Source organism: Sceloporus undulatus, chromosome 4, assembly GCF_019175285.1.
Source record: "Sceloporus undulatus isolate JIND9_A2432 ecotype Alabama chromosome 4, SceUnd_v1.1, whole genome shotgun sequence".
In the NCBI taxonomy this organism is placed as follows: Eukaryota; Metazoa; Chordata; class Lepidosauria; order Squamata; family Phrynosomatidae; genus Sceloporus; species Sceloporus undulatus.
This window is the reverse complement of record NC_056525.1, coordinates 46,810,395-46,833,900: the sequence shown is the minus strand read 5'-3', so window position 1 is coordinate 46,833,900 and position 23,506 is coordinate 46,810,395. Positions and strand designations below refer to the sequence as shown.

Genomic DNA, 23,506 nt, shown 5'->3' with positions numbered 1-23,506 from the left:
GTGAGTTTAGGCAAGTTACAAGCTGTCAGTCTCAGGGGAAGGCAATGGCAAAACTTATCTGAACAAAACTTGTCAAGCGAGCCCCATGACAGGTTCCCCTTAGAGTCGCCTTAAGTTGGAAATGACTTAAAGGCACACAACAACAAAATTTGCACTACATGGCAATTCAAATATATTTTGAAACTTAAGCTGGTCCTGAATGTAGTGCTGGTTCTGACTTCTGGTTATAAAACCCTTTGTCCAGGATGAAGGATTATATTAGCCCATAGGAGCCTGGCCAGCCTTTGAGGGTTTCAGGGAAGTCTCTTTTCTAGGTTCCCACCACTTTCAGGGAACATATGCTGGTTGGAAACGTATTTGAATGGCATCTTAGTAATTGCTTCTGGACTCTGGAGCACCCTGCTAAATGAGTTTCACTTATCTTTATATCGGAAACTATCTTATTATTCAAACAAACTATTAGCAATTGTGCCAGGTTGCTATAGCAGAAGAGGCTTTTGACTGGCTGAATACAATTTCCTTCTTTATGGATGTTTTAAAATTGCATATTTGATGTTGTTAGCTACTTTGAGTCATTTTGGGGGGGAGAAAAGTGGGGTGCAGATCTCATGAGCATACAAATATACATTCACACTTGCAGGACAATTAGTTGCCCAAGAACAAAGAACTCTGCTGTGAATAGCATTTGAGGCGTGCTGTGAAGACCCAATTTTCCTTCATCTTTTCAGATCCCAAAGTAGAAAAACATGGATTGTGAAAGACCCCTTCCTGAGTCTGTAGGGAGCAACTGCTAATCAAAGTAATTAACAGTTGACCAGACAGAGAAAGAAGTGATTTGGAATAAAGCAGTTTTATATCTTAAAATAGGTAGGACAGCTTCAGAAGGAGTTGAAACCCACCATAGCTGAAACATGGGAACAGAATATATGCAAATAACAGTAAAATAGGAACCGGAGGGAAGAGCAAATGGGCTCAAAGTAAAGACTGTGAGAAGAACTGTGTAAGCAGGTCAACTAAAGGAAGACTACAGAAAGCCACAATGCTTAAACCTTATAAATGATGTGTGATAGAAGTACAGAGTTGGGAAAATGTTGTTGCCATGAGAGACATGAATAAGCAAGGGAGATTTGGAAGCTGAAGGGATCTAAGAGAGCTTAACATGTACAAAATCAAGCCCCTAGAATAATTTTGTAAGAGTTGCATTGTGGTGTAAATCCCAGTAAATGCATCTTCTTCAGTCATTTCAGGACCTAAGTGGGAAAAGCTCTTCATTCTTTTATGCATTGTTGAAAATGTTCAGGTTTTCTTGCTGATTCTCAATCTGGAAACAGCAATATTTAAGAGGCCAATACAGTGATCGCGAACCTTTTAGAGACTGAGTGCCCAAACTCAGTGGCAGTCCTGCACCAGGTGCCAACCAGTGCTGGGAGAGGCTTCCTGGGAGGGCAGGACTTCTGGAGGTGGGACTTCTAGACAAAAAAAATGTAAAGAAATAATGGAGGACCTGACCAAATAAAAGCTCAAAACAAAAACAAAACAAAGCCACTCATATAAATTTTAAAACCATCCATCCCAGCCTTGCTCAAAATGGAGGACCTCTTGGATCCCTCCTGGGTAAGACAGATCCTGAAAAAGATGAGGACCAAGTCTGGTCACCCTGAGCTACAAACACCCACATACCCACAACCCTTTCCAGGATGGAAAGTTGCCTGGTTCACCAGGCAGTTCTCCTCCGTGCACATGCTCCGCTCTCCTTCTCTCTCGCTCCTTCTGGCCTCTGTAGCATGCCCTCAGAGAGGGCTTTGTGTGCCCTCTCTGGCACATGTGCTTTTAGATTTGCTGCCATGGGCCAACACATCTGTCCTACAAGTACAAACTGTTTAGAACAGACTTGCTCATCACACAGAAGAGGTAAATCCAGATTGAAGTCAGTGCAAATTAAGCCAGGTGTCCCATTCTAGACCTGAGTCTTCCAAAAAAAAAATCTGCCTAAATGTAGTACCTTACATTTCTCTCTTGTTGAAATTCATTTTGTTAGTTTTGACCTAACTCTCTAATCCTAATCATTTTGAATTCTGATCCTGTTCCCCCATGATTGATTAGCTACCCCTCCTAATCAATTCATATTGAATTATAGTTGGCCACATAGAACCTGAAAGAGGTACACTGGCATCACTGAAAAATGATGCCTAAAGACAGAAATAGCCCTGGCATCCACCCCTTTCTCCTTATAGGCCATACCCAAAAAGCACTGCAATTTACGGCCATAGTTATATTTAGAGGCAGGCTGAAAATAGGTCAGAGATCAATTTAAGAGGAAAAGCTAGAATGGAACTGGGAGTCATTCAGCCTTCCAGATGTTGTTGGGGTCCAGTTCCCAGCATTCATCTCTGTAGCCTATGCTGCTGAGAGCTGCAAACCAGCAGGTCTGAAGGGCAACATGATTCCCATCTCTAGAAAGAAACAGGAAATGTGGCATGAGAGATACAGTACAGAGAAAAATTGCTAGCAAATAAAAAACAAAGTAGCTATAACAAAGTTTTTAAAACTATAAAAAATGGTTTTAAAAAGTGTGATACCTGCATTAGGATCATGAGATGTTATAAAATGACCACTTATGTGCCACTTTCTTAACTTTTTAATAGTCGCAAAAATTGCTTAAGTCTGATAGAAATATCAGGGGACTTTACAGAAGACTTTGAGCACTAGCTCAAAACAAGCTATCTATGATGAGACACTCATATACAATTTGGCATGGTTAAACTTAGTATCCTTCTAAAATCTTTCTAATATGCATTTTACCTAGCTACCTCCTTGTCCAAAAGGAATGGACCACAGGCATGCCTAGGAATGATAGCGCAGAGCCACCTTGTGAGAATAATGTGGAATTGTCCAAAACTAATTTTAAAAAGAACTTTGAGGACATAGGAGCTGTACAAACAGCCCTGAAGGGGCGGCCTCCAGCTGCCCCTTCTTTAGCTGGATCAGGGCTGTGGCAACCTCATGCTTCGGCCCTGATCCAGCCATTCAAGGGCGCAAAAAGGAGCCGCAAAAAGCTCGAAAGGGCACCATAGCTATGGCGGTGTGGCTATATTGTGCTCCTTCAGCGCACCATGATGCCACACACCGTCTAGAGTGGCATGTGCCATCAGGGCACCCAGGGGGCAGAGTTGGGCTTGCGTCAGTCATCAGGACACTACACCCCAACTCTGCCCCCAGGCCGGCCTTTCACGCTGGTTTGGACACGTCCATAGTGTATTTTTCTATATTAGCAATATTAGTTCAAGACAGAAGCTTCTGAGCTTAATCACCACTTGCATCCTCTCTCACACCTTCATTGTGATTTCTAAATAGTTTTATCAAGTATAATTTTAGTTCAAAGAGACCTAAGGTAGCTCACAATTGCAAGTCAACAACACAATAACATTGAGAACCGAAAAGCGAGTTAAAGAATCAGAGCAAATTAATTCAGCATGGTAATAAACGCTTTATTCCTATCTGTGTATTTGGCCTCTGGATTTCATTAACTTCTGTCTGTTGAATGGACTCATTGTCACACAGCTCAGGATATGCAGGGTTTGCATTACTCATTAGTTAGAGCAGTAGTTCTCAACCTTCCTAATGCCATGACCCTTAATACAGTTTCTCATGTTGTGGTGACCCCCAACCATACAATTATTTTCATTGCTGCATGCAAATATATGTTTTCTAATGGTCTTAGGCGACTCCTGTGAAAGGGTTGTTCGACCCCCAAAGGGGTCCCAACCCACAGGTTGGGAACTACTGAGTTAGAGTGATAGTGCTGCAAATAATTGGGCAGCAAATAATGAAGGATGGCAGTGTTGGAGGACAGAGTTGTGTGTCCCGTGCCCCATAAGCCTCCTTCCCTAAAGTTGAAGATAAGAACAGAACTCAAAAGGACTTTAATAAACTACAAAATTTAGAGTGAAACTAAGAGGATAAAATTCAACAGAGACAAATGCAAACTTCTACATTTAGGCCACAAAAACTAAACACACAGTTATTGGATGCGGGATTTTTGGCTAAGCTTACCAGAAGTATATATAAAAAGGGATTATTATTTATCATCATATGGCCCAGCAGTGTGATACTGCAGCAAAGAAGGAAAATATTTAGCCTACATTAGCAGAACCATAGTTTTCAAGTCAAGGGAAATAATACTATATGCTGTGCTTGTCAGGCTTCATCTGGAGTACTGCATTCAGTTCTACATGCCTCATTTTAAGAAGTATATAGACAAGTTGGAACAGGTTCAGAAAAGGGCAAGAAGAATGATAAGAGATATGGAGAACAAAACTGATGAGGAAAGGTTGAGGAAAGGTTGAGGGAGTTGAACATGTTTAGTCTAGTGAAGAGAAGACCAAGGAGTGACATGTTTGTATAAATACCTCACAAGCAGGAGGGTGCAGATTTCTTTTCTTCTGCCCCAGAGGGTAGGGCCAGGTCTAGTGGTTTCAAGTTACAGAAAGGTAGATTTTGATTGAACATTAAAAGAAACTTCTTGATGGTAAGTGGTTCAGCATTGAACCATTTGCCTGGTGGTGTATCTTTCTTTACATGTCTTCAGAAAAGAAGCTGGGCAGTTACCTGCTAAGAAGGCTTTCCTGAGAAGACCCTTCCAACTCTGTAATTCTTTGATTCTGGAAAGGTTCAGATGCCAAACTGGTGAGCTTGTACATGTGGGGTGTGTGTGAGGGGGGGGGGACTTACTCTTTGCCTCAGGCAGCAGTGTCTTGAGCTGACCAAATTCTCTTCTCAGACTTCTGGGATTCCATGAATTCCTTTTCTTTCTGTGCCTTTCCATTTCATTGGATTTTCAGACCATTTATCCCTACAATTTGCAGAAGAAAAAAAGATCCTTCCATGGATGTTTAAGACTAAAAGTGTAGAATCTTCACTTCTAAGAAGACTGGTTTTATGTCTTCTTAGACATAAGAAGTTAATGTTGGATATTATGAACTGTTCAACAGCCAAACATTATATCAGAAGGTAATGGAGCTCTTCATTTGAAGTCTTTAAAACAGAGTGTGAATGACCATTTGTAAAGGTTGTTTAACTGTAGGTTCCTCACTGGTAGTAGTTGAATGAGATGATGTTGAGCTCCTTTGCAATTTCACAGTTCTGTAGCATTTAGAAGCTTTATACAGTGCAGTAAAATATAGGATTGCTCAGAAGCAAGCCACATTGATGTCATTGAGACTTAACACAATGTTAATGTATGTAGGGGATTGCAATTTCAGTCTCATTGTTGGTAAGAAAGCCCATTCAGAATTAAGCTTCAAGACGGATCCATTTCATGCAATTCAGATGTCAGGACCATATGTGCAAAAGCCTAATTGCAACAGCTGTCTCTTCTCTGAGAATTAAAAATAAGTGCTGTGGGCATGCACTTCAGCCAGAAAATGTGTCTGGGAGAGTGAGGGGAGGCAGGACTTTGCTAATGAGGCAGAACGTCACCAATATGGGATAGGTGTAAAAAGAACAGGATGACAAAACAGAAAAAGAAATAACATGAGGTCACTTATATTTAAATTGTTCCCTTTATCACACAAAGGAAAAGATAGTGCTGGTACTACATCATGTGAATTGAAAATTTATATGCCAGAAGATCAGTATACGATCAGGCACAGATACTGTAACTTTTGCCTCCTTCGGATTCCTCCTGTCTCTCCATTACAAATTATCTGATGTCATTAGTGAGTATGGCACATCATGTGAATTGAAAATTTATATGCCAGAAGATCAGTATACGATCAGGCACAGATACTGTAACTTTTGCCTCCTTTGGATTCCTCCTGTCTCTCCATTACAAATTATCTGACGTCATTAGTGAGTATGGCAACAAAGATTGGTTTCCAGTTAGCCCCTTATATTGAACAAATCTGGCCTAGAGAAGTAATCAAAAGACTGTTGCAAGTAAGCAGAATTTGGACACCCAAACAATGACTTGCCAATATAGGCTTGGGTGTAATATTTGAGACCGCCCATGAATTGAGACCAGGGATATAATAGAAGGTGGGGCCCATTGGGCCCAACCTGCCAATAGGGGGCAGACCTAAGCTATTTAAGCCGCCTTGCCCCTTCATTGGCCTCTTTTGCAAGATTACATCCCGCCCTCAGGGCAGTATGGAAATGTTCAGTCGCTTCGGGGCCAGGTAGAAATTTTCTCCCCTTTTCCCGGGGTTTTTTGTCTACCTCATACTGTTTCTAGGGATGGATAATTGGCTTAGGACAGGATGTTAAATAGGTTTCCCCAGGCCTAAATGGGGATGGGGGAACAATCGGTGTACACCCAGGCACCCCATTGAGGTGAAAGGTCTGGATCGGGGCAGCCTTTACATGGCAAGGGTCATGGAGGCTGCTCGTGAAACAGCCTTTGGGGAAGTTATGGGGGTTTTGCCCTCTCTTACAAACTCGTGGGGGTTTGGGAGAGCCTGCCTCATGTCTACCTCCCTATGACTGGCTGAGGATACAATCCAAGGATTCGGTTGCCCTCAGAGTCTGGTGTTTTCACCCTATGGAAGGCTGAAGAGGTAGTCTAGGTAAAGACACCTGGCTCCAGCTGAACCCACATCAGGATTTCACCCTCAGTTAAAGTCTCAAAAGTTTACAGTTATCAGTTTGGGTTTAAGTAAGTTTTAGGTCTAATAAAGGCCCTTTTATTTACATCCAATTTATGTGTCTGGTCTCTTTATTTCATGGTGGGCGATCAATGACTAAACACAACTTGAAGCAATCTTTGGGAATCTTTCTTTTGTAGACTACTTATCTTCAACCTGCCCCCCCCCCCCAAAAAAAAACCCCGGTTGTAATCCAATGAATAAGTTTACCAAGTTCTGTTTGAAGTACCTATCATTCTTCATAACACACTGGTGGTTTGCTATTTCTGCCAGCATAAGGTCAGGAGAATTAAGGCTGATATAAATTTTCTTCCCCCAAATGGAAATAACAAATCTGACACACTTCATAGCTTTATATTGCTAAATACTAGGAGTCCCAATAAGCCTGCAGTGAACTGTTAGATTCGTAATGTTCAGAACACTACCAGCAGAGGTCAGCAGATATTTTGCATACTCAGATAGTAGATAGAACAAGATCAAGAGTATGATCTTGTAATGATTGTTTATCTGCACAGAGGTTTCTCTCATTCCCACTTCAGCACTCCAACATGAAATCAGGACATTTCATGCAGTGAAGTAATCCCTCCCCAAAAACTTGGTTGTGAGAAACCCTTGCCACCATGGAAACTGAATAAATGGAAGGTATGGACAGGGCTGACGGAGAGCTGGTGTGTAGTAGTGGTTTGAGTATTGGACTGTGAGTCTGGAAACCAGGGTTTGATCCATAGCTTGGCCATGAAACCTACTTATGTTTCTGACTTATCATGACCCTAAGGCAACTCTTATCATAGGGTTTTTTTGGCAATATTTGTTCAGAGGTTTGCCACTGCTTTCCCCTAAGGCTGAGAGCATGTGACTTGCTCAAGGTCACTACCTCAATATTTTCAGGTTTGAGAGCAGTTTTTAAAAGCCCATTGCTTACCAAAGGAAAGCGTGGAAATACACGTTTAGAAGAAAGTAGCATGAGGGAGAAGGTATAGACTGTTATGTCACTGTGTTCTGAATGTAAACAACCAGATATAGTTTTGGACAGCTAGAAGATTCTCTGTTCTTGGTGGAGCTGTATGTGGGGAGACTGGATCACAAGCTACAAGAATGCCAGCTCCATGAGAATAAGCTCACCTTATGCAAATATGTATCAGAAAGCTAAAGAAAGCTGGAAATGCCCCCTTTTAGTTTCCAACTGGTATAGGCAGAGAAACTGAATCACCATTGACCTACAGCATTCACAGCTGTAAGGTTTCTCTTCTTGGCAGATGTCAAATATTCAGTGAAATGATGTTTAAACTCCCTCAATGGCACAATCAGATTTTATTAGATTTTCCAGGTAGAATTCGCTCCATAAACTCAGATGTATAGAATACATAATTTCCTGCAGGTTAAACTGGGGAGATTAAAGATCTCTCTGATCCTGCACTACTCTTGCCTTGGGATCCTGAGCAGGGATGGGCAATTTGCAAACCACAGTTGTTTTTTCAGCAGCCCTCTGCAAATGATCAGTTCAGACCTCTGGCAAGAGCTATCTGGTGCTGTTCCAGAACAATCTGTTGAGTAAGAAGGGGGAGAAGGTTGGAGAGAAAAACAGAAGGCAGATGGCATAATGAGAGGGGAAAGGCTTTGGCCTGGGTACTTTGGTCTCAAGACCTATTGGCCAGTGACTTCAACCCTGCTTATTGCTGGAAAGCATCTACTGACAGATTGCCTCCAAGGGAATTCTGTTCTCACCCCAAAAGATTTCCCAACTTTCTTCTAGAGAGTACAAATACACAGGTTTACAACTGGTACTTTTAGATTATTACCAAATCAGACACATGTATTCCTTTGGACTGCTTTATTAATGCATAGAAAATTTCTATGAACACAGCTCTTCTATGTAATAAAACTGTAAAAATGTTACTACTACACTTTCTCACATGCTCATTAACAGGTTTGTATAGAGCAAGAAAATTTAATGTAATTTCATTCTAATCACCTACAAACAAGACTAAAACATTGCTCAGGCTGTATCCTAAAGGAAGGGTTGTGGACATTTAGCTATATTGGTGTAAGATTGATCCTATTAAACTGGTAAATATAAACTCTAATTTCCCAGTTAAAATGCTCAAAACCCACTGAAAACTCATAATTGGAACTCTTAGCTTCACAAAAGCAAGTAAGAGTGTCAACTTTATTTTCTGTGTTTGGATGTCTATGAAACTTACCACTTCAGTGGTTTAAGAGAAGGATTCAAATCCAGTTTACAAATGGTACACTGGCTTCTTTACATAAATACAGAATCATCTGGCCCTCCCTATGTTGTTAAGATGCAGTTCCTATCATTCATTACTATTAGCTATCTTGTTAAGGGCTCCTAGCACTTAACAGTCTAACAACACATGGATGGCCATATTTTACCGCTCCTCCATTAAGAACCTGCTTGAAGTGCTCTAAATATGGTGGATCCTGTTTGAATGCTTGGTTTGGAAAAAGGTTTGGCTCTCTCTGGTAGAAATAGGACTTCTCTGGAATTTCTTATACTGTATTAAAACATCTAAGGGGGAGAAAGACTAAGAAGCTAAAAGAATCTCATCCAATTCTTTCTTTATTCAATAGGGAACTGATACTGAGTGGGTTGACAAGAAGCTGTAGCAGCACGCTGGACTTTCAGACCTTCTGCTTTCACTCGCCTCTGTTGCTGTACATACCAAAATTAATGAAAGATGGAGTCAAGGAAAATTGTTGCATCTTTTAGGAACGATAGAAGTGCTGACCAGTAACACTGGATCACCCAGCTATGTATCAACCTCTGAAAGCTTATATGTATACAATGCAATTATATGTAAATATATGAAAAGATGCCTGAATCAGTGGTCAGTGCTGAATATATTAAAGTACGAGCAATTCTACTGATAATGAAAAATCTGTTTGAATTTAGGTGAACTAAGACATTGGTCCATAATCCCTTTTAAAAACTAGGAATGTGATTTATTTACACACTGTACATGCATACAGATTCCTTCTCCTTCCTCTTTACAGCCTGTATGTCTCAGTAGATTCCATCTCTTTGTACTTGTAATCAATTCACAATCACTTTGCTATTTTGTACACCATTTGTTGGTAAGATTTTATATCACAATGTATGACCTATTTTCATAAAAATAACTTAGCAGATTCAGGGTAGAAGTGCTGGAGAAAATAGTGTTTCAGTGTATACAGAGATGAGTATGGTCTCTGCTGTAGTTTCAATTATGGCTGAAAGCATGTGTGTATTAATAGAGGCCATTATGTTAATGTGAGCCTTGGCATGTTATCCATAGCAAATACATGGGATTTTTAGTGTCTTTATGGACCTCTAGAATAGGGCCATGGTTGGCTGCCCAGCTAGCAAGCGATACACCAGCAAGCATCAGATTTGTTACTGTATTATTAATACTTTTACAAGAATTGGTGAAGTGGTCTTTTTCTTTATGAGGATCAGCTGGATGAGCTCAAAATTGGCACTGAATGTTGGAAAGGAGACCTCAAAGAATGCTTCACTGGGAATGGACCAGTGCTCCAGCTCCTTGCCCAAAGCCAAAGCCCTTGGGTCCAAAGTTCTTGGCGTAGCAGCCTGCAGCAAAAGATAGGAAAAGAAAAACCATTAGCAATTACTGTAACTCAAGGAAGAAAAGTTATCTACAGTTTTGATCTAGAAGAGAATCAAAAACAGTAAAGCAAATTGTACAGGCTCAGACAGAGCTTCTGAAAGTTATTTTTGGACTACAAATCCCATAATCCCTAGGTATCATGGCTGCTGGTCATGCTGGCTAAAGGGTTCTAGGATCTGTAATCCATAAAAGAACTTTTCCAAACTGTGGTATCAGATAGTAATAATGTTACATCAAGGTCAGGCTTCTTGTTTCAGGTCACATGCTGAGTCAAAGGCAATTCCCCTACCCCAATATTTTCTTTTTCCAAAATTGAGCAATAGAGGCTGCAATCTGCATCATTTAGCTTTGTGAGAGAATGATTTAGTTGAAAATGCACCAGAGGCAAAATGATAAAAAGCTTCTTCCCACTCCTACTGCCCTGTTCTCTGTGTCTGCATTTTGTAACAACAAATAACAACAAAGATCATTGTCGGGGGGGGGAGGGGAACTACATGGAGCAGAGCTTCAAGTGTGATTTTGCTGTCAGCATGTCTGGTGAAAAGCAGATATGAAAACAGTTTACAAGCAGACAATTATCATTAGAAATAATCTGTATTTAGGCAACAAACTGAAGCAATTGAAGAAGGGTGGGGAGGAATCTAGGTTCTCTACTTGCAGCTGTACAGAATTCTTAAATTAATGTTCATCAAATAATGAAAACATATTTTGCAATAATCTTTCAGATCTTATTTTTCAGGCTACAGCTCCTATTTTCATATCTCATATCTGGAGATAGCATGTTTGTGAGAGATCGAAGTTCTTTCAGGTACCCTAGATCAGATTCCCAGGAGAAAAGGAATGTTTTCCCCAAGGCATGTGGACATCCAGGTAAACAAAACCAGCACATCTAAATAGTTCCTTTTTCCCCCTAAGTAGTCAGCATTTCCTCTGGAAACATGTGACAAAAGACCTCTTTGCACCTAAAGCATTAAGCCATTCTCTCTGCCTACCCCTGCTGTTTCCCAAGCCAAACTTCCCCATCCATCTATCTTGGGACTATCCCAATCCAATCACTGTTTTTGTCACACTAAAATTAAAACCATCAACCAGTCCAGAATATCTCATTGTTGATTTCTGGGAAAACACATTCAGTCTTTGTTATTTGATCAGACCATTGCTTGCTGTTAGTTTCAAGGTATGAATATGGTTTCAAAATCTAACCTGTGTGCACACAGCTGCCACACACACACCCTCTTTGTGTATGTTCTGTGTTGTCCTCAGACCTCCCAGCCTGAGCCACTCCAGCTTTCCATGGTTTTCTCATTGGACAGGCAATTATAACCTCACTGCAAACCTCTGAAAACTCAGCTATCTCCTTTCCATATTTCCATTTTGGTTAGCTCTGTATGTTGTATCTGAATTGCTAACTTGTGTATCTGATTGCATTCTACATTTTTTCTAAACAAAACCTTCTTAATTCACCTAAGACTTGGAGTCTTCCTCTGTTAGTACTGGTACAAATAGGTGCAAACTGTGCAAAGGTTACCAAGTAATGGTCACCCAAGTATATGCTAATTTATGCAACATTTGAAGTAATGCTGACTGTGGGGTCCGCCTAGTCCCCCCACCTGTTTGGTTAACACTCTGCAACTTGAAACATGTGCCCATAACCTATCAATTATAGCTAAACCAATGAAAGCAGTACAATCAGAACTTTGATCCTTATGGAAAAATGGAAATATTTCTGGCATTTCTGGCCATTGGTGATCATTTTATAAGTCTTAACAGAACTTATAAGTTACCTTTAGGACTACAACTCACAGAATCTCCAACCAGCATGGCTACTGGCCATGCCCACTGTGAGATTCTTGGAGTTGTAGTACAAAAAGTAATATTTTCAAACTGCAATTGCATGTTTTAAGCCATTTGTTCAAAACCATTTGGAGAAAGATACAACACTATGTTAAGAACCATGTGGTGCAGTGATTTGAATGTTGGACTACAACTCTGGAGATCAGAGTTCAAATCCCTGCTTGACCATGGAAACCCACTGGGTAACCTTGGGCAAATCATACTCTCAGCCTCAGAGAAAGGCAAAGGTGACCCCCCTCTGAACAAAAATGGCCAAGAAAACCCTGTGATAGGTTCACCTCAGGGTCATCATAAGTCAGAAATGACTTGAAGGCATACCCCTCCCCACCAACAACACACTGTGTACCATATTTTATGGTGTATAAGATGACTTTTTAACCCTTTTAAATCATGTCAAAAGTTGGGGGTCGTCTTATATGCCGGGTTAAGCCTGGCCACAATGGCCGCAAGAGAGCCCAGCAGCCCAGTGTGTTTGCTGCTGGCTTCCTCCCACTTCCAGGCCTCCATAGGCCCCTTGAAGCCAGTGCACACACAGCCAGTTGCCGCCATCCCAGGCCTTCAGAGGCCCCTGAAGCCAGTGCATGCATGGCCGGCTGCTGCCTTCCCAGGCCTCCAGAGGCCCCTCAAGCTGGCACATGTGGGCACCAGGCCCCCTTAACTCAGCCTATAGTAGGCTTTGCAGACCTCGGCATGTAGGTGCTAGCCCCTCCCAACGGGTTGAAGTTTAAAAGGTTTTTTAAAAATTTTTATGTGGTATATGTTGGAAGAGGGGTAATCTTATATGGTGAGTATATACCAAACTCTATATTTTAACTGGAAAAGTTGGGGAGTCGTCTTATACGCCCAGTCGTCTTATACACAGGAAAATATAGTATTTAACTGACAAAGCAACTGAAACCATCATACGCCACTAACCGCCCAGCATAAATGAGACATTCTCAAATAGCTCTTCTTACCTTTACAGTAGATTTCACCATCCTTATCTGCCAAAGTAGTGGACTCTAGGCCTTTGCCACACTTTGCACATCGGAAACAGGATTTGTGCCATGACTGAGGACAACACAGGAGACAGATTATGAGAACCCAGCAAAAAGGGACACAAGGGTCTCTGACATGACATTATTCTCAGGTACATAGTTTTATTAGGACAGAATTCTCAATGGCAATACATAAAACCAGCAGCACAATACATAAAACCAGCAGTTCCCAAAACTAATCTGTATAGTACTGTAATAATCCAAATAGGAGTATTCCCCTCTCAGAAAAGAAGAGTTTAATAAGTGAGTCTGCACATATTCACTGAACTGAGAAAATTTCCTCTTAGTGTAGAAAAAAAAATCTATGGATAAATTACAATGGCATGTGCCAATCACAAATGGTTACTTTCAGGTTTTGGCATTTTAATGTTCACTTACACTGAGCTGAAAATTAAGTAGCTCTTTCAATATTGTTGGGCCACAGCTTCCAACATAAACACCCAGGGATAGCATTTTTAGTACTCATATTAAATGAATTAGCCCTTCTCTATGAAAGATTGTGTCACACTGCTTATTCATATGGGTATTCTGCTAATCTGACATAAGGCAAGGTGTTAAAGCTTTTTTAAAGTACCAGTTGTGGCACAACCATAACTTCCAGGTAACACAACTAGCATAAACTATAATGTATGACAACTGTGTACTTAGAATCATAGAATCATAGAGTTGGAAGAGACCGCAAGGGCCATCCAGTCCAACTCCCTGCCATGCAGGAACTCTCAATCAAAGCATCTCGACAGTTATTTACACAAATTTGCAACTGTCTCCAGTCACATCTATGGTTTTTACTTTACTTCCAAATCAACATATGACCAAAACTCCAAACTCTAGTTATTGCTCTCTGCCAACAACAGGTTCTTACCTTTCCAGCTCCAACCACCTTCTCAGCAGCATACACAGCCTGCCCACAGCGGGGACAACCATCAGCACCTCCCACCTTCTGCGCCATCTTGGAAGCATTGGGGTTATTGGTGGGCTGATGGGGCTGAGGCCTGTGGAGTTCAGAAAAGAAAAAAGTCACTCAGTTGTAGGGTATTACTCCCAGGATCATCCAGTGGCCAGGGTAAGTGGCTGCTGGTGGTAGGGTTCTGGGAATTATAGTCCAAAAATATATTTTCCAAGCACGAATGCAGTGGAAAATTAGAAAACCAACGCAGGTTGTGGTGATGGAAGGAATGGAGGAGAAAAAAGTTGCCCCATCAGTATTTTAGGGACAGATAAGTTTGATGAAGTATCTGTACACACTCCTGAGAATAACTCCAGAAGAGATACAAACTAGCAATTTCCTGTTAAAATAGCATAGCCCTTCCACCTAAATATAAATCAAAGACTATGTGTACTAGTGTTCATTAAAATATTTTAGAATTACAGAGGATTCCAAACTCTGCTGCTTTGGCAGGCTGTGAAATCACAGAGATGTGTGTATGATGGTGCTAAGGGAAAAGCACCTAAACACACAGGAGATACAATTCTTGACTGCTACAAACAGCATATTTTCATTTGCTTTCTAGAGACACATTGAATCAAACTCACCCTTCATGTTTGATCCCCAGTCCTTCTCCTTTGTCCATACTCAAAGTCCCAGCTCCCTGTCCAAAGCCATAGCCTTTGGGTCCATACTTTTTCCCATAGCATGATTTGCAGTAGATCTCTTCTCCATGCACTGCCACTGTGGTGCTGTCCAAGTTCTTTTTACAAACCACTGCAAAAATTGGAGGTTGGGGGGAGGAAACCACAAATCAGAAACTTACGTATTTGACCTGGTTTCTAGAACTGGTAACTTGAGAAGTTTTTCGGGGAAGTAATTCAATGTAATATATAGTTTAAGATGAAACTAGATATGATGTGGAACAGCTGTAGCTAAGTGATGTCTGCCCTCTAGATGTTTTGGACTACATAATCCCTAGTCATTGGTATGCTGGCTGGACTTTATGGGACTTGTCTCAGGTGGCTGACTGTCATCTTCTTTGGGTTGTTTCTACGACAATAACAACAAAAAAAGCTCTGCAAAGTGGCTTTGAGGCTACAGTTCTTGGGAGGAAAATCATTTCTTCTCCCATACCATTTTCATAAATATCTTACCCCACAGGGTTAATGGAAGCCTGTTCACGGTGGGAGATTTGATTAGGGAAATAACAAAGGAAGAAAACAGTGCCACAACTCAGTCTTCAAAAAAGAACCATGGAGGTGAGGTGGGGTGTTAACTTATTAAAGAAAAATAATTCTATGGAAGAAACCTATCATGGTTCTTCTGTGCCATATCTAGTTAAAATAACTAGTCTTGATGCTCTCTTCTCTCCTCATACATTGTATTATATAGATCAGTAGTGAAGAATTCTTATTAATTTATTAATTATTAACTTTCTCCCAAAATGGGAGCCAAAATGGCTTACAGCATAAGTTAAAACAAAATACAAATAAAGCAATTTTATTTAATTTATTTAATTTTATTTAATTTGGCCTCTGAGGGAGAGAGAAGGCTGGCCCAGTTCCATCAGGGCTAGCCTGAAGAAGAAGAGCCCTCCCTCCGGTCCATCTGCCTTGGTCCAGGCCTCAGAGGGAAAGAAGAATGCTGGACCTGATTCCTTCCCCCCCTCACCATTCCCTTCTCCTTTTGTGTCATGTCTTTTAGATTGTAAGCCTGTGGGCAGGGAACTGTCTGTTATCCCCTCAATTGTAAACCGCTCGGATTCCCAGTGATTGGGCGGTATATAAATAAAACCTATTATTATTATTATTATTATTATTATTATTAATTTGTAGTACAAGTGTAGAAAAGAGAAAAGAATGAAAAATAAGCAGTTCTATTAAAAACACAAAAAATGTTACAACAGTTTAAAAAGCATTTAAAATATAACAACGGAGATTAAAAAACAACCCATAGGTCTAACAACCTAGTAACAACCAAAACCTTGCCTAAATAAACAGCACTTTGCCTTCTGGCAGAGATAGAGCAAGGAGGGAGCTAAACTAGATTCCAGTGGGAGAAAGTTCCATGGTCTGGGAGCAGCCACTGAGAAGGCTAATCCTCATGTCCACACTAAACATGCCTGTGATGGGGGTAGGGCCAAGAGAAAGGCCTCTTATAAAAATCTTAAAACTCAGGTAGGTTCTTAAGGGAGATACAATCTGTCAGATAGTCTGGACCTTAGTTGTACAGAGCTTTATAGGTGAGAGCTAGGACTGTGAACTGTGCCCAGAAGCAGACTGGTAGCCAGTCAAGATTTTGCAACATGGGATGTATATATGCTAACTGCAACTAGCCTAGTCTAGATGCACCATTTTTCAGCCATACAGTTTCAAATGCAGCCCTATGGAGAGTGTGTTACTATAATTGAATCAGAATGTAATCAAAGCCTCTGTCTCTGTGGACATTGCTGGGAATGGGCACAGGTGGTACACTACTTTTAACTGTGTAAATGCACTCCTGGCAACTGATAAATCTTGCCCATCCAGGCTCAGGGTTGAGGCCAGGAGTGTATGCAAGCCAAGAACCTGGGATTTCAGGAGTGTAACCTCATCCAACATAGAATAAATCTCTATTCCCTGATTTGCATCTCTTGTCTGGATTAAACTTCAATTTGTCCACCTTAATCCAGTCCATTACTGACCAGAGACACTAATTTAGTACAGCTCCTTTGAAATTTGATGGGAAGGACAGATAGAGTTCAGTGTCATCCTCATATTGGTGACACCAAATACCAAAACTCCGGACAATCTCTCCCAGTGGTTTCATGCACATATTGAATAGCATGAGGAACAAAACTGAGTCCTGTGGGACACCACAGTTCAATGATGATGGTGTGAAACAGGAATCTCTCAGCACCAGAACATATTATTTTCTGTTTAAAAAAAAAACACTTTTTCCTGTGCAAAAATACCACAAGCAATTTTTTCACAGAATAAATCTTGCAATGGAAATAGACTGAGAACTGAACAATTTTCAAAGATTTTCTCACATTGGGAAGGAAATTGCTAAAATTATTTGTTGCTTCCTTCAAGGACAATAGTGAAGAATTACATCCCTACTCATTACAGCCAGAACCTTGCCTTACTGACTTTTGCTGTTCTTCTCTCTATACCCATTCTGCCCGTTTCCCTCTGGCTGCTTTTATAAGGCAAGGAGGGCATGGTTCTAACATGCATATGGTGACTCTCCCCTCTTCTGTACACATAGTCAAGCTGTACAAACTGAAATGTGTCCAATAACAAATGACAAGTAAGAGCCAACATTACATCTATACAACCTGCATAAACTACAGAATCTAAGTGGGAGATGAAGTGTGAGTTTTTGCCTGCAAAATGTTGCACATGGCTCTCCAACTACCATGCCAATGGCTGTGCTGGCTAAGGCTCATTAGAGCTTCAGTCCAACAACACACTCACATGTTCCTCACTTTACACAAGGAAAGGAAGGCCAACATGCTCCCCCCCACCCCAGTTTAGACAATGAAATGAAGGATTTCAGCAAGACTATGGGTGACGCCTGGGTATGTCACACACTCTCAGCCTCAGAGGATAGCAATAGCAAACATCCTCTGAATAAACTTGCCAAGAAAACCCTGTGATAGGTTCACCTTAGGGTTGCTATCAGTTGGAAATGACTTGAAGGCATACAACAACAACAACAATCAGACTACAACAAAAACAAGTTTCATAGAGGAATATGTAAAGGAAAGTCCATATTGATCCATTTGCCTATCAGGTACAATACTCTGTACTACATAAAAATTCAGTGTCTTTACAACCTGAGTCAGGCTTCAGATTATCTAATTTGCTTCCAGACTTCCATGCATAAAACCATGTTGCAGTATAAGAAGTAAAGGAGAGGAGGAAGTGAAATATCTCCATAATTAAGATAATGCACTTGATCACCATCAGACATGAACTTTAGAGGAGATTTAGGGTCCACTTGAAATCTGGAGACTTGTGAAGGAAAAATAGCAATTCCTGTCAAATCATCTAAAAAAGTTGTTTTTGGTTGGCGAAACCCTGAATTATCTGGTCACTGGCACCATCACTATCATATTCTTCCATATACACAGTAACTAGAATATCATTCACCCCAGTGTCAGTTATTAACCCTTGCTTTGGATTCATTATTCAAAGAACTGCAGAAGCTGAGGAAGAAAGAAAGATGGCAAGAAGGATGGAGGAAGGTAAAGTGCTGAGACTAATTACAGTACTTAACTAGCCAAGAGGAGCAGCCTAGTAATAAACTGCTTCCACTTTCAAAGGAATTAGATCTTTATGTCCAACAGTATTCTTAAGGGAGAAACCTTGTTGTCACTGCCAACAACAATCAGCTTGCCTAAAATAAATGGTCTTACTCACAAAGAATGCAGAAACAAAACCAAACATTCCCCAAAGAATGCCACAGTAGCATCAGTAGCTGCAGCTTCTATACCTCACTACTAAATATGGCACTCCAGAACTGGATTCTCCATTCTCATTACCAAATATGGTGCTTTTCTTTCCCAACTGGCTTTGGATGAGAGAAGTTACAGGAGAAAGAGGAGGAGGAGCAAGCACCAGATGTGCAACCATGAAAGGAGGATTGTTAGGAAACTCCTTCCTAGCAAAAATAGCTCAGGCTTATGTAACTGGCTTGGAATGGAGTCCTGTGCTTGCCTGGCACAGATGTCCTACAAATCAATATAATTTTAGGCATAACTGTTTCAGTGTCTTAATTGGACTATTAGGCAAGCACACAACTATCTTCATCTGTTATTATCAGAAATACTTTATTTTGTTTTTACATATGCCAAAACAAAGGAAAGGCATTAACATGTAAAACAAGAAAATATACCTTGCTGGTCCCAAAATAATACTGAATGCTAAAAATGAGATTCAGGTTCTGACCTCTTTGTAGAAAAATAAATTGCTTTAACATCCTCTGCCACTGATTAGGACAGGAAGGCAACACAGGGCCTCAATTGCAGGAAACAGAAGCATAAATAAGTAGTGAGTTTGAGTTACATTAATACAAACAGCAGATTTGCCCTGAAATGTGTGGACACCCTAAACAGCTGCACTCAGCAAAACAAAACAAAATTCTCACACCAAATCTTGACCTTTTGAACTTTTCTGAGCTCATAGATATGGAATCTCCATATCAAAACATTAGAGCTAAAGCTTGATCTCAAAATAATGGATTAGCATTTTAATAAGGAATTTAGTAATGGTGTTTCAAAGACTTGCACAAACAGCTAGATGAATCATTTATTTTTGACGAAGAGGGCAAGGCTAAAATGATAGGAAGACACAAGGACACTTAGAAAAATAAAATATAAAATGCTGATTTGCAGCCATTTGATGCTTGCTATTATTTATTTCATTATTTTATCTTACAGTGCCATGCATTTTAACTAGAAAAATATTGTAAAAAATTACATAATTAAATGACATGAAAGTCCTACACTTCACACTGGTAGTGTGGGTTTGTAATACTGCTCATTATTTGTGGACTGGCAGCTTTCCTGTGTAGTCTTTGGCTCCCTCTGTCATATATAGTGTAATCTTTTATTCTGCTGCTTTCTGAGCCTGAAAACACTGCTCTTAGGGGCAGAAGATATTTCCATGGTATAAGGGACTTTAAAAATACATATTTCAATGTTTGTACCTTATTGTAGTTAATTTATCATGCTTGGTTGTTCAGGTATGTCTCTATCCACACTGGCTCACTTTAATGTAAGAATAAAACCCCTATCCTCAGATTATACAGTAGCCCTACAGGTACCCCCCCCCAAAAAAAAACTTCCATCAATCCTTTCCTGTTTAGCCAATGACCATGGGATTTGAACCCCAGAAAACAGCTATATCAGTGGTTCCCAAATGGTGGTGGTGGAGGGACCCACAGGGTGTGCGTGACAGTTGCTCAATGGAGATGGGCGACTTGGAGGCTTTGGTCCCTCTTCCTCCTCCTCTTCCCAATACTTTTTATGTGTAAAATATAAATGAATATACATGAATGTGCAAATGAAAGTACCCACACTAAATTAGTTTTATTCATATACTATGTCAAGGGTGTGTGTGTGTGTGGGGGGGGGGGGTTGGGATGTCCACATGTAGATGTAAAGAGGGTCCCAAGGGTAAAAAGTTTGAGTACTACTGATTTAGATCATAGTTGCTCATGTCTGTTATAAAGCAGGAACACACAGATAACAACAGCTAAGGTTGTCCTGGTCATGTTCTCTTTGTTCCTTAGGTACTGATTGAGTAGTTAATGTGAACACAAGTACTATAGTTGAGTACAAATTAAAAGCTTGGAATGCACTAAGATGGCAATATAACTTACTTTCAGTTTTATGTCTGCACTAAAACCCATGAAGCAACAAAACAGCTGATGCTTTGATGTAGATTTTCCATTAACGAAAGAAGTTCCTTCAGTGCTTTGAGAAATTGGCAGACCACCACAAGCCATCAGGTTTTTTTCTTCTCATTAACTTTGGTTTTAGCTTATTTAAAACAAAAGGAAGCTTAATATATATGCGTACTTGTGGTACTTCTGCCTTGAGAATTGCATGTATAGGCACTACAGAATATAAGACACAAGAGATCAACAGAACTGTATTGTATAAACAAAGCGACTATACCTGTATACTACTGCTGTTTGAAAGAACAATTGTGATACAGGTATGTGTGCTAGCTAAGCATATTATAAAAGCACATGATGCTAGCAGAAAGTCTGACAATTAAAGGAGATCTGGGAATGTATGAATCTATTAGAACCCTGAAGTTATGCTACACATTTGTTATGACATAGTCTTTTATAGACTAGATGCCACTTCATCACACAGATGAATATTATTATAAATTGTAGATAGATAACCAATTTGCACACAAAATCTATGCATCAACATTGTTGTAACTACCTTCATTTAACTTTAACACAATTGTTGTTGGTTTTATTTATTTTCTATATGAAAATATTTATTTTCCTCCTATAGCAAAAGATTTCCAGATGGTATACAATAAAATCACTTTCATAGAATCATAGAATCACAGAATCGTAGAATTGGAAGAGACCACAAGGGCCATCCAGTCCAACCCCCAACTTCAAAATAACAGAAAGTTATTTAAAATGTGAAAAACAATGAGCAGTTTAAAATCATGTACATGAACACAAGGGATAAAATCATTAGATCCCAAAAGCTTTATTTTGGGCATTGGAATTAAGCTGGCAATAATCAAGCCTGCAAGGACATTCATGGTGCCATGGGGTATTCCATAGCAATGGTGCCACAACAGAGAAGGGCTTCTTTGGTTGTACTTTAATTTCTCTCTTTCATCACATCCTCAACCTCCACAATGTGAAATTTAGGAAAGACTTTGTGCATATTATAGCAAAATAAATGTGTTGGTTTTAAGGTGGCAAAAGATTCTGCTGTTTTTTCCTCTGGCAATAGACACAAATGTTATGCATATTTAAAGGCTACGAAAATGAGTTGTTATCTATACAAGATACAAATTAAATTTATTAGTGTGGATAGCATCATTGATTAAGAGCTCAGAAATCATACAACCTATGACTTCTAGAATCTTGATATTTCAAGGATTTTGGAAGGTAGACTATAACTTTGGATATATATCTTTCTTTCAAAAGAGCTGTAAAATCTCAGATAATTCCAAAATCTTTCAAGGACACTGTGCCCAGCAAAAACTTCTACAAGTCTTTTCTCAGAGTCTCTTTTTGTCGCTTTTATCAAATGACTTTGCAGGAAGGCAGGAGCTAAGCCAAATTTTATCTTGTTCTCCACAATAGCACCTGCAGAAATATCAGGTTTTATTTACCAAGCTGGCAAGAGTGAGTTAACCAAGGATTATTTGCATGCTGCTATACTCACTGCACAAGAAGCATGATTTGTGGAAACTGTTGCCTTCACACTGCACCTCCTCAGCAAAGTACACCGTTTTCTGGCATACACCACATTTCTTTCCTCCGCCCCAATTTGGCATCCTGTAAGGAAGATAAATGGAACAAATGTAATTGCCAAAAGACAAACTAAGACTAGATGGGGGAAAGAAATTACGCTGAATTTATGTACCAATTGCAATACATACATAAAGTACTTGTTAAAAGGCCATTAGTCATCTTACAATAGTTTGGGGAAACATAAAACTTTTCATGTCTTTATTGATTAAATGCAAACTTGTATGTTAAAGGTTTGGTATTTTGAGACTAACAGTTTACACTTAAGTTGTGAAAATACCATTGGCCCTCATTCCTTCTATATTGTTTTGTTTTCTTGTGCCTCTTTATTCCTGTACTGTTCTGTGTACATTTGCAGCACACACATGCCAAAATCAGCACAGGAATATGAAGAGGATATAATGACATCTCACAACTTATTTCATTAGAAATGTCTTAGTGAAATGCCTAAGTAAAGTATTGTTTTGTTGCCTGGATTCTGGGGAGAGGACACACTAAAAAGGCATTTGGCATGGGTTTGTCACTAGGTTGGCTAACTCTTTGAACTTAAATTACTCTCACTCATTTTGTGTCATTTAACATTTCAGGAATGCAACCTGCCATGACTGAAGCCAAGAAAAAGGCCAGTTATTCTACAGAAATCTTATTCACATAAAATGCTTGGCATACGTTGGACCAAAATGATTCCCAGATTATGGTTAACAATAATCTCATCTAGTCACAATGAATCAGAGGTACACAACCAGTGAATTGTATCTGGCCCTCATTCCCACACCCACTATTAGTCCCAGGATCCAGACTGAGGTCACAGAGGATGATCTGTTTAGCTGCTAACAGGAAAAACACATGCTTATCTATAGCCAAGGGCTGTTCTTTGTATCTATGAAAGTTGTTTGACTAAGGCTTGCATCTGAATAAGCATACATAAAATTAAGCTGTGAAATGTGGTCCCCAAACTTGTTGTACTAGGGCTCACTTTTGAACAGACATGCTAGAATTTGCAGTATAGATGCATATTTCTTAAGCCTTTCGAATAGATGGTAGAAAACTCAAAGCACAAGTCCTTTCAGTGCTAGTGATCATCGATGGATGATGGAATGCATAGCTCCTCTCTACTGACATATACCTAAGGAAGCAAGGTGGACAATCCATAGACCCCAAGTAGTACCACTTGTTCCTCTGAAAGGGATGGAGGGAAGGAGGGAGTGATGGTGGAAGGAAAGAGAGGGCCCGTACAGACAGGCCAAAATAAAGCTGCTTCGGGTCACTTTGGATGTATGCTATTTAAATGATGCATGCATCCTAAGTGTCCAAAAGCCACGCTCCAGTCCTTAGGACTGGAGTGTGGCTCTGACACGGCTTTTGACACAGCTTCCAGACTCTTAGGACGCATGCATCATTTAAACATTATACCTC

At 40.1% G+C, this 23,506-nt stretch overlaps 1 protein-coding gene across 1 annotated transcript in view; it reads right to left on the bottom strand.

The window, feature by feature from the left end:
• Positions 1 to 8,457: 8,457 nt before the first annotated feature.
• Positions 8,458 to 23,506, bottom strand: part of CSRP1 (cysteine and glycine rich protein 1) — a 37,869-nt gene continuing 22,820 nt past the window's right edge. Inside the window, exons 2-6 of the mRNA XM_042465392.1 lie at positions 22,005 to 22,117; positions 14,692 to 14,860; positions 14,021 to 14,150; positions 13,078 to 13,171; positions 8,458 to 10,230 (exon numbers count right to left, since the gene is read on the bottom strand). Coding sequence (XP_042321326.1) covers positions 10,154 to 10,230; positions 13,078 to 13,171; positions 14,021 to 14,150; positions 14,692 to 14,860; positions 22,005 to 22,116 — 582 coding nt within the window. The 5' untranslated portion in view covers position 22,117 and the 3' untranslated portion in view covers positions 8,458 to 10,153. The remainder of the gene's footprint in view (positions 10,231 to 13,077; positions 13,172 to 14,020; positions 14,151 to 14,691; positions 14,861 to 22,004; positions 22,118 to 23,506) is intronic.